At 51.2% G+C, this 18,651-nt stretch overlaps 1 protein-coding gene across 2 annotated transcripts in view; it reads left to right on the forward strand.

The window, feature by feature from the left end:
- Positions 1 to 18,651, forward strand: part of LIN9 (lin-9 DREAM MuvB core complex component) — a 59,147-nt gene that overhangs the window by 25,066 nt on the left and 15,430 nt on the right. The window contains exons 2-12 of one of the 2 annotated variants that reach the window (XM_075339065.1): positions 6,735 to 6,767; positions 7,562 to 7,650; positions 8,274 to 8,375; positions 9,131 to 9,264; positions 9,429 to 9,554; positions 11,238 to 11,395; positions 11,528 to 11,661; positions 12,104 to 12,223; positions 13,582 to 13,683; positions 13,865 to 13,966; positions 14,957 to 15,082. In XM_075339065.1, the coding sequence (XP_075195180.1) occupies positions 6,735 to 6,767; positions 7,562 to 7,650; positions 8,274 to 8,375; positions 9,131 to 9,264; positions 9,429 to 9,554; positions 11,238 to 11,395; positions 11,528 to 11,661; positions 12,104 to 12,223; positions 13,582 to 13,683; positions 13,865 to 13,966; positions 14,957 to 15,082 (1,226 nt within the window). The remainder of the gene's footprint in view (positions 1 to 6,734; positions 6,768 to 7,561; positions 7,651 to 8,273; positions 8,376 to 9,130; positions 9,265 to 9,428; positions 9,555 to 11,237; positions 11,396 to 11,527; positions 11,662 to 12,103; positions 12,224 to 13,581; positions 13,684 to 13,864; positions 13,967 to 14,956; positions 15,083 to 18,651) is intronic. The other variant, XM_075339066.1, reaches the window with a different exon arrangement.

Raw genomic sequence — 18,651 nt, forward strand, 5'->3', positions numbered from 1 at the left:
CACCAGGAGCAGAGCTATGCAACTGGCCAATGCTAAGGCAGGAGCCGAAGAGAGGGAGGACGGTGCTGTGGACAGCAATGAGGAGGTTGCCCACGAGTCCTCCAGGAGCTCGACGCCAGAAAACCGTTCTGCCGAGGACATTGCGCAACCTGGCACTGCTGGACAAGATGAGGAGGAGCTCACCCAAGGTTCCTCAACGAGCCAGATGCCAGCCCTCCGCTCTGAAAGGGACAGTGAATCGCCTAGCTCTGCAGCGTGCCGCAGATCACCACGTGCCATTCCACCGAGCCTGGGAGGCTCGGATAGCCTTCTTCAAATGGCTATGGCCCTTCTCCAGGCTGGAGACCAGAAGGGCTACAAGGAACTCCTGGCAGAGCGCAGGGCAGAGCGGCACGCAGAGCGTGAGGCTGCGGAGCGAGAGCGGCAGGCAGCGCGTGAAGAGCGAGAGCGACAGGCAGACCGTGACTACCAGCTGCAGCTAGCTCAGCTCCGGCCCTCATCAGCCACATGTGACCTTCAAAACACCAAACTTCCAAAGGTCCGTGTTGAGGACTTCCCAGTGCTGGAGAAGGATGGAGACTTGGACTCTTTCCTGACTGCTTTTGAACGGACTTGCTTGCAGCACCATCTGAACAAGGACCAGTGGGCCAAATACCTGACCCCCCGTTTAAGGGGTAAGGCCCTGGATGTCCTTGGGGACTTGCCTGCTGAGGCAGATCAGGGCTACGACACCATCAAGCGGGCCCTGATCCAACAGTACAACCTCACCCCGGAGTCCTACCGCAAGAAGTTCCGGAGCCTACAGAAGGGACCAAAGGACTCCTGGGCTGACCACAGGCGGGCACTTGCCCGAGCTGCCGACCACTGGACCCAAGGCCTGCAGCTTTCCACCGGACCGGAGATCCTGGACTTGTTCATCACGGAGCAACTCTTGTGGAACTGCCCTGAGGATCTCCGCCAGTTCATCCGAGACCAGAAGCCAAAGGGGTCCACGGCTACAGCTGCCCTTGCCGATGACTACACCAACCACCGGGCCCCTGAGGCCAGGAGAGCGGCCACCAGCAGCACCTGGAGAGGGGGTAAGATGAATTCTGCGACTGCCCCACCTGCCCCTAGACTGCAGGGGGTGTCCCCCTCAACTCCCCTCTCCAGGCCCGTGGCGGAACCAAGACGGTGCCACCAGTGCAACCTACCTGGACACTTCAAGGCCATGTGCCCTCAGCGTCCCAAGGCCCCGGCTCCGTCCCCGTCCCAAGGGCCGCCCAAGGTGTATTGTGTGGGTGGGGGTGGTGGTAGGTCCCTAGACAGCTTCCAACCTGTCACCGTCGGCCGGTCTGTGACCATAGGACTGCGAGACAGCGCCTCGGAGGTGACTCTGGTGCGGCCTGAGATGGTGTCCCCCCAAGACTTGATCCCTGGAAAAACCCTCGCTGTCTCCGGGATTGGAGGCATTGACCCGGCGCTGCCTGTTGCTGACATTTATGTGGACTGGGGCGCAGGGCGAGGGGTGAGGGAGGTGGGGGTAACTGATCGGATCCCTGCAAACGTGCTACTTGGGACAGATTTGGGGCAGATAACCTCCCAGTTTGGGCCCCAACCAAGGGCTGAACCTTCAGCCCGTACTGACATGCCTCCGGACAATGTTAATGTGTTATCTATGAATGATGTAAGGGAGGAGGGAGTGAACTCTGATATTTCTGCTTGCATAGACACCATAGACACACACTCAGCTGCAGCTGTGACAGGGGAGGGGGTCAGAGAAAGGTGTGACAATGCCTCTACAAGTAACCAGCCTGTGAGCTGGGATCTGTTGCCCTCTGCAGGGATAAGCAGAGAGCAGGGTGCTGCAGGGGGAGGACCAGTGTGTGGGGTGGGGGCTACCACAGCAAATGTGGGGTCCCCAGAGATTTCACAGCGGGGTTCTGTTGCTGCAGGAGGGGAACAGGCAGGTGAGATTGGGGCCGGTCCAGGAGCGGAAGTGCTCCCAGGTAAGATCTCGGTGCATGGTTCCCCCACAACCGGGGTGTCAGGAAGCCAGGTAGGTCTGCCTGAACCGGCGACTTGGTCAGGAACGGAGGAGGAGCAGGCACGACCCACGGTCGCAGCGGCTGTGGCCGCTGTCACCCGCAGTGGGAGTGCTGGAAGCCAAGGGGCCTCCCGGAGGTCCGATAGCTCTTCCCCTTCTGACCAAGTGGCAGCCGAGTCAGGTGGAGGCCAGGACACAGGTCCCGGGGTACTGACTGAAGATGTGACAGTCTCGTCGATTCTGGCCACATCTAGTCAGGGGTTTCAGGCAGCGTTAGAAGCTGACGACAGCCTGAAAGCTCTTAAGGAGCAGGCGGCACAGCCTCCCTCGGACTCGGACCCGGAGCGAGTGGTCTGGGACCAAGGACGGCTGTACCGGGCCACGGTCCAGCAGGGTTCACCGGAGGCGTGGCCCAGGGACCGACAGTTGGTGGTACCCTATCCGTTCCGGACGGAGTTGTTGCGGATCGCACATGAGATTCCGATGGCCGGACACCTAGGGATCGCTAAGACCAAGGCCAGGTTAAACCAGCATTTCTACTGGCCAAAAATGGGGGCCGATGTGGCTGCCTACTGCCGTTCGTGTGAAACCTGTCAGAGAGTGGGGAAGGCGGGGCCACGCCCCAAAGCCCCACTAGTATCTCTGCCAATCATCGATGAGCCTTTCAGGAGGGTGGCTGTGGATCTGGTCGGCCCGCTGGCCATCCCCAGCAGCTCCGGGAAACGCTTCATACTGACGGTAGTGGACTATGCCACCCGGTACCCAGAAGCAGTGGCCTTGTCGTCCATTCGGGCTGACAAGGTGGCCACCGCATTGCTGGAGATTTTCTCCCGAGTGGGTTTTCCCCAGGAAATGCTCACTGACCGGGGGACCCAATTCATGTCCCAGCTGATGGAGGCCCTCGGTAAGCAAGTCCAGGTGCGACATCTGGTGGCCAGCCCGTACCATCCACAGACTAATGGCCTGTGCGAGCGGTTCAATGGCACCTTAAAGCAGATGCTTAAGATGTTGGTCGACTCCCACGGGCGTGACTGGGAGCGGTATCTCCCACACCTGTTATTTGCTTACCGGGAGGTTCCACAGGCCTCAACAGGATTCTCACCGTTTGAGCTCCTGTACGGGCGACGTGTGCGGGGCCCCCTGGCTCTGGTGAAAGAGGCTTGGGAAGGGGATTTGGCCACCCCTGGAGTGTCGGTTATCGAGTATGTCATGCGCTTCCGGGACAAAATGCAGGCCTTGACGCAACTGGTACACGACAATATGGCTCAAGCCCAGGCCGATCAGAAGCGTTGGTACGACCAGAACGCTTGTGAGAGGACCTACCAAGTGGGTCAAAAGGTGTGGGTACTGGTCCCCGTACCACAGGACAAGCTTCAGGCAGCCTGGGAAGGCCCATACCTCGTGTACCAGCAGCTCAACCCTGTAACGTACCTGGTCACCCTGGACCCTGCCCGTGGAAGGCGGAAGCCCTTCCATGTGAACATGATGAAGGCACATCATGAGCGGGAGGCATGTGCGCTCCCCGTGTGCAACCTGCCCGAGGAGGGAGAAGCGAAAACCCTCTTGGATATGCTAGCCCAGGTTAGGGCAGGCGGATCCATTGAGGATGTGGAGGTTGGCCACCAGCTCTTGGAGGACCAACGGTCCCAGCTGTGGGCCACCCTACACCCCTTCCGGGGGTTGTTTACCAACCAGCCCGGAAGGACTGACTTGGCTGTCCATCACGTGGACACTGGGGATCATCCCCCGATCCGGCGTTCAGCATATCGGGTCTCCCTGGAGGTGCAGCAACACATGCGCCAGGAGATTGACGAGATGCTGAAGCTGGGGGTGATCCAGGCATCCAACAGCGCTTGGGCCTCGCCTGTAGTCCTCGTCCCTAAGAAGGACCGAACCACTCGGTTCTGCGTGGACTACAGGGGGCTCAATGCGGTCACGGTCGCCGATGCGTACCCAATGCCACGCATCGATGACCTGCTCGATCAGTTGGCCGGGGCTCAGTACCTGACCATCATGGATCTGAGCCGGGGATATTGGCAGATCCCCCTGACTCGCAAGGCCAGGGAACGCTCTGCCTTTATTACCCCATTTGGACTGTACGAGTCCACGGTGATGCCATTCGGGATGAGGAATGCCCCTGCCACTTTCCAGCGGATGGTCAACACCCTGCTCAAGGGACTTGAAGGGTACGCGGCCGCGTACCTGGATGACATTGCCGTCTTCAGTCCCACCTGGGAGGACCACCTAGAGCATCTAGCACAGGTGCTCAGGCGGATCCACCGGGCAGGTTTGACCATCAAGCCGGGAAAGTGTCAGCTGGCCATGAGCGAGGTCCAGTACCTCGGTCACCGGGTAGGTGGGAGAACACTGAAGCCCGAGCCTGAGAAAGTGGAAGCCATCGCATCCTGGCCCACCCCCAGGACCAAGAAGCAGGTGATGTCCTTCTTGGGGACCGCTGGGTACTATAGGAGGTTTGTTCCATGCTATAGTAGCCTGGCAAAGCCCTTGACGGACCTCACCAAGAAGAAGCTGCCCTCTGCAGTCGATTGGACAATGGACTGCGAGACAGCCTTCCGGGCCCTAAAGGACGCCCTGTCCAGCCCGCCCGTGCTACAGGCAGCCGACTTCACGCGGCCGTTTGTAGTACAGACCGACGCCAGTGACTTCGGCCTCGGTGCGGTGCTCAGCCAGGTGGACTCTGCGAGCCAAGAGCACCCAGTCTTGTACCTGAGCAGGAAGCTGTTACCAAGGGAAGTTGCCTATTCCACGATGGAGAAGGAGTGCCTGGCCATAGTGTGGGCCCTGCAGCGTCTGCAACCCTATCTATACGGGCGCCACTTCATCGTGGAGACGGACCACAATCCCCTCAGCTGGTTGCACACCGTCTCTGGGACGAATGGGCGATTGTTGCGATGGAGCCTTGCGCTCCAGCAATACAACTTCACCATTCGCCACAAAAGGGGCCGTGACCACGGTAACGCAGACGGGCTGTCCCGACAAGGAGAGGTCGCGGACGGGCGCACGGGGGAACACCGGAGTGTGCTGCCCCCTAGCGCCCTCAAAAGGGGGGAGGTGTGAGGTAAATCCGGAGATATGACGATAAATCATGATATTCAAGTATGTCAGGAAGCCCTCTCCTGGTGTCACCCCCCCTTTCCTTCACACAACTGGTTTAGCAACAAATCCCATGGCCATGTCCTGTGATATGGAAATGAGGTGGTGTGGGAACAATGGACACAGGATGACTCCCTGCCGTCACCCAGTAACAAGAGTTGTATCTCATTAGCAAGGCTATGGAAATAGCCAGACAGAACGACTCCAGTAAAAAATGGTTCATATCTCGCAAGCCATATTCCCGATAAATATGGCAACCATAAAAATGGTGTCTCCGCATGCGGGCGATGCCGGCACACCCTTTTTATGGGAGCAGGACATTGGGAAATGCCCCAGGCGTGATATCAGCCAATGGGGAACTGGCAGACAGGTCATGAGTCCCCTCGTTCTGTAGCTAAATTCATAACTGTCACAATGAGAGCATTGGCGTCCGCCTACGACGCTCCCAGGCAAAGTTATGGCCAATATCCCCTTTGCTGGATAATTCTGATCCATGCAGGGGGAGTGGCAGTGCTTCCCTGTGAGGTCACTAAGGTAGGAGGGGACCTGGATCTGCCCAGGTTGATAACCCTACTTCGGCCATTTTCCAGGGTTCTTCTGCTCGGGGGCCTGGTTGGGAAAGACCTGTGAGGGAGTTCCTGGAAACCTGGTCTACAGCGCCCCCCTGTGGCCAGACGCAACAAGGTAACTGCTGGAACTGTGTATGCCTGTTTGTAACCCATGCTTTGATTGTAACTGTACTCTGACATATGTATATTCTGTAGATTCCCTATTGTATATATTGTAGTTTCTAGTGTGCTTTAGGCTGATTAAATTATATAATTAATCTTGGGCTGTTCTGTTATCTCGATCTTGAATCCCACGTCTGTGTGTTCGGCTAATAGTTACCGTAAATCGGTTGGTGGCAGCGAATTGTGCCAAGGATTATTGTGGGGAGGCCAGTGAGATTCGGGGAGATTTTATATATTCCGCCCGCGGAGGTCGGGGGAATATATACCTTACTCTCACCGGGGACCCTTCAATAATCGGCATAAGTAGTATAGCGGCCTCCTTGCTTATTGTCGGGCAATTCCATAATTGGCCTGACTATAAGAGGGGCGCTAGAGAGCGCGTCACGTGCTCTGTCTGTCGGTCGGGAGGTATAAAGGAGGGGTGACCCCCACTTGTTACCCCCCGATTGTGACGTACTGGTAGCCAGCGCGGGGGATTTCTGAGTGACCCCCCCGGTGGTTTGTGACACCAGCTATGGGGCTTTCTTGGCTGGGTATTAAAATTGGGGGAACCACACTCCGTATGATTATCATCCTCCTCCTCCCTCCTTCCTCCTTCCTCCTTTTTCCTTCCTCCTTTTCACCGGGAGATATGGCGCTCCCCGGGTGTCTTGGCGTCGCTTCTCTCATGTCTTATTATTCTTATTGGATTTTGTACATGTACCTGTTGGGTTTATTTGTGTCGGTGCCATTATTGTCTTCTCGCTGCTGCATGTGGTAGTGAATGTCGGAGGGGTTATACCCCGTGTATGAACCATACATACCATGCTCCCCGTCCTCTTTTTAGGGATCTGCTCATTGCTTTGTTGTTTTTGTCTCCATAGATTCTTCTGCGAAGGCGCTCGTCAGTCTAAAAGGTGAGAGGCTTCTGACCCCAATATGCTTTGCACTCAGGGATGGGTCATAGTCAAATACATGTTTCATGTGATGTTAAAGGGGTTGTGTCTAGTTCTCATTTTCAGAAGTCCACTGCCTCCCGGCTCCCTGCTTTGCACTCAGGGGTGGGTCATAGTCGTATACATGTTTCATGTGATGTTAAAGGGGTTGTCTCCAGTTGTCATTTTTAGAGGTCCACTGTTTCCCGGCTCCCTGCTTTGCCAGGGGCCGGGGCTTTTCTGAAGATTGACAGTTTGGGCCAGTGGCATGGCTGAGATAGTGGCCTGAACTGGGCGCCCTCTGAGGCTGCAAGCTAAGCCCTCTTTGCCTCTGCAACATCACAGGAGCACGGGGCAAGGACCCTGACTTCATAGCCAGGAAACCAGCCACCACTGATAGACGGCAGAGGTGGTCGGGAGCCTAGATATTGAGCTATACAGTATGGATTTACTATCCTATCAGTCCATGAGAACAGAGAGAATTCATAACAAGAGGAGAATTTCACAGTTGCCGTTTTTTGCATGCACCTTACAAGGTGGCTGAGCTGCCGATGTTGGTGTATGCCTCTGTAGATTTGGGACAATCTCACCCTCTTAGCTTCTCTTGTGAATGACTGCGGATTTTTCGGATGCAGATTCTATTATCCACCAAGTGTGAGCTTATTCTGAGAAGTAATAGTAAAAAGCAGTGCTTCACTATAAAGCATGGACAGCATTGCCAAGTGTTTGTATGTTGTAGAGAATGAATCCTCAGCTTTATTTATTTTTTTATACAGAAGGAAGTTTAACGAATACATGGAATGAAAAGTTCTCGCCTCAAAAAACCCTGAGTTGGAAAGGAGGGAACAGCCCGGTCACTGAGCTGGTGAGTAGTAGATTGCAGGACGTAATCTATAGAAAAGTCTTAAAGAGACTTTGTCACCTGGTTTTGCCCACCTAATCTGAGAGCAGCATAATGTAAAGGCAGAGATCCTGATTCCAGTGATGTGTCACTTACTGAGCTGCTTAGTGTAGCTTTGATAAAATCTCAGTTTAATCAGCAGTAGATTATCATTACAGGACTACTTGGCGTGCTGCAGGTAGTCCAGCATATTCCTGAAGCTCTGTATCTGTTAGATCTGCAGCAGATATAACATTGAGTTTATCAAAATGACATCAAACGGCTCAGTAAGTGACACATCGCTGGAATCAGGGTCTCTGTCTCTACGTTATGCTGCTCTCAGATGGGGGAGCAAAAACCTGGTGGTAGATTCCCTTTAACAAACGGGACTTGTGGTAACATCCAGACTATGGTTCCCATATGGTTTTAGCCCTTAAAAGTGGACAATTATAATTTGTAATGGTGAGATGCTAAGCTGAAGGGTGCGACTGCCTGGAGAAGCCCCTTCATCTGTATCTCAGCTCACAGTACTCCCCCCAGATCCGTACCCCCTTCCCCAAACATCTGCTTTCTTCTGCTGCCCATCTGACGTGATGTCCTCTCTGTAGACGCCCCGGAGCTCGAAAAGGAGCAGACTCGTAAGTGACGAAGATCGGCAGATAAACACCAGATCACCAAAAAGGAACCAGAAAACCACCCTGACGCCGCAGGTAACGCACATTACACCTGTGTATTCTGTGTCACCAAGGTCTGAAAGAGCGGTTCCTTAAAGGGGTTGTAATGGGAAGACGTCATATGCAATGAGGACTCCTCTTTTCGTCTACGAGACCGCGGCTCTGGTGTCGTTGGCTCTGGTGTCGTTGGCTCTGGTGTCGTTGGCTCTGGTGTCGTTGGCTCTGGTGTCGTGGGCTCTGGTGTCGTGGGCTCTGTGGTTAGCACTGCAGTCTTGCAGAGCTGGGGTCCTGTTTTCAAATCCCACCAAGGACACCATCTGCAAGGAGTTTGTATGTTCTCCCCGTGTCTGCGTGGGTTTCCTCCGGGGTCTCCGGTTTCCTTCCACACTCCAAAGACATTACTGATAGAGACTAGATTGTGAGCCCCAATGGGGACAGTGTTCCCAACGTATGTAACGTGCTGCAGAATTAATAGCGCTGTATGAGTGAATAAATATAATATTATTGCCTTTACATGGCCAGTCCGTTCCTTCATCACGGAGTCATCAATGATTGGATTAATATGAAAATGAGGCTAAAGTGCTATGGTAGATCTGAAGCCTCCGTCACTCCAGCTCTACTCCCCGCCCGCTGCCACCGCCTCCTGCGTGACTGATGTGTCTTGCCTGCATTCACACAGCAAGCAGGAGGACAGTCCCCATACAGATATTATCGCACCACCACATCTCCTCAGCGGGATTTTGTTTTGTTTTTATTCTATTAAATTTTTTTTCTTCTTTTTTTTGTTCCAGAAGTTTACAACCGTCACGGCTACACCGGTGAAGAAAGCGTCACAGAAAATAGGCTACAGGCTCCGCAATCTACTAAAGCTTCCCAAGGCGCATAAATGGTGTATATACGAGTGGTTTTATTCTAATATCGACAAGTGAGTACCTGCAAAAACTCGTCACTATTCAACGGGGACGTTTTATCTCCCGCAGCCTCTGTACTCCTCCCGCAGGAGCAGGGCGAGTCCATTACTCTGTGCAGAACGGCCATAGACAGATACACAAGCTGGTTTATTTTCTTCATCCTTCTTCTTCCTTTCAGGCCTCTTTTTGAAGGTGATAACGATTTCTGCGTTTGCCTAAAAGAATCTTTTCCAAATCTTAAGACAAGAAAATTAACCAGAGTGGAATGGGGGAAAATTCGGCGACTAATGGGGAAACCCCGAAGGTAATTCACTAATGTCTTCTCCACTGACTGCATCTGTCACGTGAGCAAAACTATGCTGAAAAATGTTGTAGATTAGAGTGTGTATATAAGTAGCCATAGGGACAGTATTATAGTAGATATATTCTTGTACATAGAGGGCAGTATTATAGTAGTTATATTCTTGTACATAGGGGCAGTATTATAGTAGTTATATTCTTGTACATAGGGAGCAGTATTCTAGTAGTTATATTCTTGTACATAGGAGCAGTATTATAGTAGTTATATTCTTGTACATAGGGGCAGTATTATAGTAGTTATATTCTTGTACATAGGGGCAGTATTATAGTAGTTATATTCTTGTACATAGAGGGCAGTATTATAGTAGTTATATTCTTGTACATAGGGGCAGTATTATAGTAGTTATATTCTTGTACATAGGGGCAGTATTATAGTAGTTATATTCTTGTACATAGGAGCAGTATTATAGTAGTTATATTCTTGTACATGGGGGCAGTATTATAGTAGTTACATTCCTGTACAAAGGAGCAGTATTATAGTAGTTACATTCCTGTACATAGGGGCAGTATTATAGTAGTTATATTCTTGTATATAGGGGGCAGTATTATAGTAGTTACATTCCTGTACATAGGGGCAGTATTATAGTAGTTATATTCTTGTACATAGGGGCAGTATTATAGTAGTTATATTCTTGTACATAGGGGGCAGTATTATAGTAGTTATATTCTTCTACATAGGGGCAGTATTATAGTAGTTACATTCCTGTACATAGGGGGCAGTATTATAGTAGTCACATTCCTGTACATAGGGGGCAGTATTATAGTAGTCACATTCCTGTACATAGGGGGCAGTATTATAGTAGTTATATTCTTGTACATAGGATCAGTATTATAGTAGTTATATTCTTGTACATAGGATCAGTATTATAGTAGTTATATTCTTGTACATAGGGGCAGTATTATAGTAGTTATATTCTTGTACATAGGGGCAGTATTATAGTAGTTATATTCTTGTACATAGGAGCAGTATTATAGTAGTTATATTCTTGTACATAGGAGCAGTATTATAGTAGTTATATTCTTGTACATAGGGGCAGTATTATAGTAGTTATATTCTTGTACATAGGGGCAGTATTATAGTAGTTATATTCTTGTACATAGGAGCAGTATTATAGTAGTTATATTCTTGTACATAGGGGCAGTATTATAGTAGTTATATTCTTGTACGTAGGGGCAGTATTATAGTAGTTATATTCTTGTACATAGGGGGCAGTATTATAGTAGTTATATTCTTGTACATAGGGGGCAGTATTATAGTAGTTATATTCTTGTACATAGGGGCAGTATTATAGTAGTTATATTCTTGTACATAGGGGCAGTATTATAGTAGTTACATTCCTGTACATAGGGGCAGTATTATAGTAGTTATATTCTTGTAAATAGGGGGCAGTATTATAGTAGTTATATTCTTGTACATAGGGGGCAGTATTATAGTACTTATATTCTTGTACATAGGGGGCAGAATTATAGTAGTTGTATTCTTGTACATAGGAGCAGTATTATAGTAGTATGTTATGACTGAATATTAGATTGGGGTTATTCCTGTGTGTAGGGGACACATTCTGGGCGTCTTATCGTTCTATGATGCGATGTGTTGCTGTTGGTGATAGTTTTCTCTATTCTGTAGATGTTCGGCTGCGTTCTTTGAGGAGGAGCGAGCGGCTCTGGAGCAGAAGCGACAGAAGATCCGCTTGTTGCAGCAGAGGAAGATTGCAGACGTTTCACAGTTCAAAGACCTCCCAGATGAAATCCCACTTTCCTTGGTTATAGGAACAAAAGTTACAGGTAGGGATGGTGATTAGGGGCCTCGCACTTTGGGCCTGCTCTGTATGGACACTAGGTACACGGACGCTCGTGCTATATGGCTTCCTTTGCTGTGGATACTATGTCATGGCAGCTTGTCTTGTTTCTCCACAGCCCGGTTGCGCGGCATGCATGACGGATTGTTCACCGGCCAGATAGATGCTGTAGATACCCAGAACTCTACCTACCGAGTAACGTTCGATAGAAATGGCCTCGGCACTCACACCATCCCAGATTATGAAGTCCTGGTAAGCGTAATAGCTCCATGTGATGTCAGATATTGTCACCGCTATCCACTGATCCTGTCCCATCTGATGGACTAGTAAGATTCTGGACAATCTGCTTCTAAAATATCAGATTTTTGCTTCAAGGGGTTTTCTATATCAGATTGTTGGAGTCTGATACCCCCCCACCGATCAGGTGCTACCAAGCTGGCAGCGGTCACAACACCACAGCGCCATATACTGTGTAGTGGACAACACCACAGCGCCATATACTGTGTAGTGGCCGCTCCTGGGTACTGCAGATCGGATTCTAGTCAGTGTGACGGAGCTGTGGGGTTCTGGCTCCATGCACTTACTGGAAATGATGAGATAAGACATCAATATTATTCAAGTGGACAACAACTTTCAGTTGAATGAGAAGGGAAACATTTTCACAGCTGATGGTGAATTTTGCTTTTTGTTACAGAGTAACGAGCCCCATGAGACTATGCCCATTGCTGCCTTTGGTCAAAAACAGCGGCCTTCCCGAATGTACATGACTCCTCCACGGTTACATCATCCGCCTCATGTGCAGTCACCCATCCTGGTGAGGACCATAACCTTCGAGATCTTAGGTTAATTTGCGCTGCCTCAGGGGTCTGCTCTGGTCGGGTCAGCGGGATACCTTGGGAAGCCGTTCGGGCTCCCAGGCGGACTGTCTTTGGGGGAGCAGCTTGGGGCAGCGGGCTGTCTTGGGGGGGAGCAGCTTGGGGCAGCGGGCTGTCTTGGGGGGGGAGTAGCTTGGGGCAGCGGGCTGTCTTGGGGGGAGCAGCTCGGGGCAGCGGGCTGTCTTGGGAGGAGCAGCTCGGGGCAGCGGGCTGTCTTGGGGGGAGCAGCTCGGGGCAGCGGGCTGTCTTGGGAGGAGCAGCTCAGGGCAGCGGGCTGTCTTGGGGGGAGCAGCTCGGCAGCGGGCTGTCTTGGGGGGAGCAGCTCGGCAGCGGGCTGTCTTGGGGGGAGCAGCTCGGCAGCGGGCTGTCTTGGGGGGAGCAGCTCGGCAGCGGGCTGTCTTGGGGGGAGCAGCTCGGCAGCGGGCTGTCTTGGGGGGAGCAGCTCGGCAGCGGGCTGTCTTGGGGGGAGCAGCTCGGCAGCGGGCTGTCTTGGGGGGAGCAGCTCGGCAGCGGGCTGTCTTGGGGGGAGCAGCTCGGCAGCGGGCTGTCTTGGGGGGAGCAGCTCGGCAGCGGGCTGTCTTGGGGGGAGCAGCTCGGCAGCGGGCTGTCTTGGGGGGAGCAGCGCGGCAGCGGGCTGTCTTGGGGGGAGCAGCTCGGCAGCGGGCTGTCTTGGGGGGAGCAGCTCGGCAGCGGGCTGTCTTGGGGGGAGCAGCTCGGCAGCGGGCTGTCTTGGGGGGAGCAGCTCGGCAGCGGGCTGTCTTGGGGGGAGCAGCTCGGCAGCGGGCTGTCTTGGGGGGAGCAGCTCGGCAGCGGGCTGTCTTGGGGGGAGCAGCTCGGCAGCGGGCTGTCTTGGGGGGAGCAGCTCGGGGCAGCGGGCTGTCTTGGGGGTGTTGTGGCTTGGGGTGACAGACTGCCTTGGGTGGCGGCGGCCAGGGTCTGGTACCCTCAGGACGAGTCAGCAGGCTGCTTCTGTTGGTGATGGGGTGTGGCTTGGGTGGCGACGGGCTGTCTTTGGGTGAGTGGCTTGGGTGGCGGCAGACTGGCTTAGGTGGTGGTTTGATGTGGCAGAATGCATAAGGTGGCGCCTATGGGCGGCGGCCAGCCTCTGGTTCCCTCAAGACTAGTTCGGCATGGTGCGGCTCGGGTGGCGACGGGCTGTCTTGGGGGGGTGGCAGACTGGCTCGGGTGGTGGCGGGCTGCCTCGGGATCCGCTGAGGCCGGTGGGTGGCGGCTCGGGCTATGAAAAAAAAAATATAAAAACTTTTTCACACTTTTGGTTTTTTTTTACCTGTTCTAGGACATGGATCCCTTGTTAGCACAATCATCTTGGAAAGCAAAATCTTCTGGTTCGGACAATGACACTATAGGCGGATTTCCTGTCGAGTTCCTTGTTCAAGTGGTAAGTGGACAAGTCTTGAGAAAATCGGTGGCATAAAATCCTGCAAAAAAGTAAAAAGCGGCGTTCCCGGTGCTGCAGCCATTTCCACACGGTAATGAGGGATACACCATTAACATTTTCCCTTTGAATATATTTGCTTTTTCTATTACAGAATTCCTGAAGTCATTTATTTTATTTTCAGACTCGATTATCGAAGATCCTGATGATCAAGAAAGAACAAATCAAAAAGCTCAAAGACATGAACACCGAAGCCGAAAAGCTGGTGAGACTCGGCCGGTTATTTGTAAGCATTTATATCCGGAGCTTCACACTTGGCTGTTAACCTGATAAATGTTGCTGTGAATTTATGCACCCATGACGCAGTCACAAGGCAGCGATGGGTTACCATGATGGCCGGGGGCCTTCTGAAGACCCCTGTTCCTGTCATGGCAGTACTCCTATCAAAGCCAGCCTGCAGCTGGCGTTCACAGGAGACCATGATTTGTGTGCTATACAGAGCAGTGCTGAGGCTGGTGCCCTGCTTTGTATAGTACAAGGTATCAGATGATCGCAGGGCCAAGTGTCCTCTACGGGGATTTAAAAATAATAAAAAGTGTGGGGGGGGGGAGTTTTGAAAAATACATTATAATTAACATATTATATATATATATATATATATATATATATATATATATATATATATATATATATATATATATATATATATATATATATATATAAAATATAATATATATATATATAAAATATAATATATATATATATAAAATATAATATAATATAAAGATTATAATATATTTTTTTTAATATATTTTCTTTAAAAAAATCCCCACTTTCTACTGTGTGTGTGTTTATATATATATATATATATATATATATATATATATATATATATATATATATATATATATATATATATATATAAATTTCTAATAATCCCCCCCCCCCTTTCCGCCCATTAACAATAAAGAAGTCCACACATCTGGAATTGCTTCTTTCGTAAAAGTGCAATCTATCAAAATCTAAAACGGCTTAATGAGGAGAAAGATCAAATCACTAGAATTACGTTTTTTTTTTGGGCCGTTGTAACAATACGAGGTGATGTAAACCTCATACCTACCCCAAAATAGTAATAAACGTCATCTCAGGGCGCACACATCACGTCCTCACATGGCTCCATCGACTTCTGTAACTTGTGCATATGAGTAGATTATTATTTTTATTTTTTTTTTCTCGTTCGCGCCTTCTCCTTTTTTATATAATATCTCTTTCATAGAAGTCCTACTCTGCACCGATCGGCATCGAGTTCCAGAGGCGATACGCCACCACTGTGCTGGAGCTGGAGCAGCTCAACAAGGATCTAAACAAAGTTCTCCATAAAGTCCAGCAGCATTGCTACGAGGTGACAAAACATTTGTCTTTGCTGGGGAATCGTTTCCATTTTGCAATTCATAAAACCTACAAAAATTGGTACATTGTACATTGTGGAAAAAAAAACCCTAAATTATCATTAATTGATGCATGGTTCAGGACAGGCTAGAGAAGTCAGTACATCACATAGGAGGAGATGAAAAGTGTGTGCGTGTATATAGTTCTATATTATATCATACAAACTTTATTAATGTCATATATATTTATATATAATATATGGTCTGAAGTAAATGATATTTCTTCAGCGCTCTATTGGGAGACCCAGACGATTGGGGTATAGCTACTGCCCTCCGGAGGCCACACAAAGCACTACACTAAAAAGTGCAAGGCCCCTCCCCTTCTGGCTATACCCCCCCGTGGTATCACGGGTTCTCCAGTTTTCAAGCTTTGTGCGAAGGAGGTCAGACATCCATGCATAGCTCCACAGATTTTAGTCAGCAGTAGCTGCTGACTATTTCGGATGGAAGAAAAGAGGGCCCATATAGGGCCCCCAGCATGCTCCCTTCTCACCCGTGGATGGTGTTGTAAGGTTGAGGTACCTATTGCTGGTACGGAGGCTGGAGCCCACATGCTGCTTTCCTTCCACATCCCCCTGGGGGGCTCTGAGGAAGTGGGATCCTGCCGGCCTCAAAGCTCTGACGCCGGGCTCCATCCACAGACCCATTTGAACCTGCTGGATACGGAGCTGGAGTACCGTTCAGGGACATGGCCCTGCACCATTACAGGTACTCTGTGTCCCCGTACACACAGGCACAGCACACTCCAGACTTGCTGGGTGTGCTAGTGCGCCGGGGACAGTAAAGGGTTACAGTCACTGCAGCTTTGCTGAGTGACTTTGTGTTTTGGGAACTACCGCGCCGGACGCTCCGGGAGCGGCGGCGCGGCTGGGACTTGTAGTTCGCCGGGGACTGGGCGCCGACCGCGCTTTTACGGCGGCGGCGCTTATAAATCCAGTCCCCGGCTTCTGCGGCCTAGTGCCGCTTCGTTCCCGCCCCCTCCCTGTCACTCAGGGAAGGGGACAGACGCTGAGCAATCAGCAGCGCCGAGGGCTGGAGCCTTTTTACATGCTCCAGCCCTCTCACTGCACACTGTCGGACGCCGGATTCCCGCTCTGCCTTGGGGCACGCCCACGGCCCGCCCCTCCTCACATGAGCTGGGGAAGAAGCCGGCAGCCATTACTGCAGTCCGAGCTCGGACTTTCGGCACCAAGGCAGGACGGTGGCGATCATACACCCACTTATAGGCGGGCGGTAAGAGGCACACATAGTGCTGACCACGATATAACTGCAGTGTGTACATGTGTTGTTTTTAACTGCATAGGTCGCTATATGCCCGCTTGGGGAGCGACACATCAGCAGCAGGAAAGCAGGTGTGCTAAGGCACAGGCTTTCTATGCTGCTTGTATTGCACGACTGAGGTGTTCATTTGTGTTTATGCTTGTATGCTATACATTGCACTGTACAGTCGCTAGTCTTAGCTATATTCTCCTGGAATGGCTAGACTACAGCAGCAGAAAACCAAGGGTGCTGGAGCACAGGTTTTTTTCTATGCTGCTTGTATTGCATGGGCTGCAGTGTGCATTTGTACTTGTGCTTGTATGCTATACATAGCACTGTATGGTCACTCTTCTGGGCCATATTCCCCGAGATGACTAGTCTACAGCAGCAGAAGAGCTGGGGTGCCAGGGCACAGGCTTCTATGCTGCTTGTATTGCATGTGCTGCAGTGTTCATTTGTACTTGTGCTTGTAGGCTATACATTGCACTGTAGGGTCACTCTTCTGGGCTATATTCCCCTAGATGACTAGTATACAGCAGCAGAAGAGCAGGGGTGCCAGGGCACAGGCTTCTATGCTGCTTGTATTGCTTGTGCTGCAGTGGTCTTTTGTACTTTATGCCTGTATGCTATACATTGCAATGTACGGTCACCAATCTTGGCTATATACTTCTAGATAGCTAGTCGGCAGCGGCAAAAAAGCAACACAGATTTCAGTGCTGTTTTTACTACATGGGATGCTGTTCATGACACCGTCCCATTGTGTGCATGCTCCCCTGTAGCACTTCGTCTGCCGGGGCTCTACTAGTTGAGGCCAAAGAAACCTCCTGTCAACCCTGTCCATGGACAGGGACGGAGTAGTCATAATATAGAGACTTGCACCCATGGGCAATCTACTTGACCAAAAGGCAGCTCTTCAGGGCTTTGATACTGACATCGCTCTCAATCCGGATACACCGGGTGGTAACGCCATACGGAATGATCCTATACCGTCCATCAATGGAAGGTTGGATCTTTCTCCCTCAGCTCCCCCAGTGGAGATAGGAGACGAACAGGAGAAGTTCCTTTTCAGTATCTCACGCAGATATTGAGTATTTTTCTGGCCACGCTGACTTCAGAGAAGCAGTCCAGGAACACCACGCTTACCAGATAAGCGTCTTCTCCAAACGTTTTTAGGATACACGTTATCCCTTTTCCCCTGACGTGGTCAGCGCTGGACCCAGGGTCCAAAGGTGGATTCTCCAATCTCCAGGCTTGCATATAGAGCCATAGTTGCACTGGAGATGGGGCTTCACTTAAAGATGTCATTCACAGACAGATGGACTCTGGTTGAAATCTGTCTAGGAGGCTATCGGCGTGTCGGTTGCTCCGGCATCCACAGCCGTATTGGCAACCTAACCTTTTCAGCTGTTCTTGCGCAGCTGACCTTGAGCAGGGACATCTGTACCGCAGAGGCGTCCGTAACCCCGCAATGTCTGCACTGCGACTTACCCTGTTAATACTGTCCTAAAAGTACAGTCGAGGTTTCGGTCCTTCCCAAGCTCCGGCAGGTCCCAATTGTCCTCGTGCAAAAGGGCTACAAAACCTCAGACGGGCTCAGATTCCGTCCGGGCTCAATCTCGCCCAAGGAAGGCAGTCGGAGGAACCGCTACCAAGGCGGTCTCCTCAGGACTCTCAGCTCTCTCTCTCTCTCTCCGCATCCGCGGTTGATAGCAGACTCCCCCGCCTTTGGCGACATTTAGCTGCCACAGGTCACAGACCGGTGGGTGACGGACATTGTGCTCACGTGCACAGGACAGTGTTCTGTTCTCGTCCTCCGACTCCATTCTTCAGAACGGCCCCACCTCTCCACCGAGCAGATGCCCTGCTGCAGGCGGTGGACGCTCTAAGAGCAGAAGGAGTGGTGATCCCTGTCCCCCCTCAGGAACGAGGGCGAGGGTTTGTACTCCAATCTCTTTGTGGCTCCAAAAATGGACGGTTCCTTCCGTCCTGTTCTGGTCCTGAAACTGCTCAACGAGCATGCGAACGCCAGGCGGTTCCGGATGGGATCCCTCCGATCCGTCATTGCCTCAATGTCTCGAGGAGACTTCCTTGCCTCAACAGACATCAAAGATGCCTATCTCCACGTGCCAATTGCTACGGAGCACCAACGTTTTCTACGTTTTGTGATAGGAGACGAACATCTTCAGTTCGTAGCTCTGCCATTCAGTCTGGCGACAGCCCCACGGGTGTTCACCAAGGTCATGGCAGCAGTGGTAGCAGTCTT

Source organism: Anomaloglossus baeobatrachus, chromosome 3, assembly GCF_048569485.1.
Source record: "Anomaloglossus baeobatrachus isolate aAnoBae1 chromosome 3, aAnoBae1.hap1, whole genome shotgun sequence".
Lineage (NCBI taxonomy): Eukaryota > Metazoa > Chordata > Amphibia > Anura > Aromobatidae > Anomaloglossus > Anomaloglossus baeobatrachus.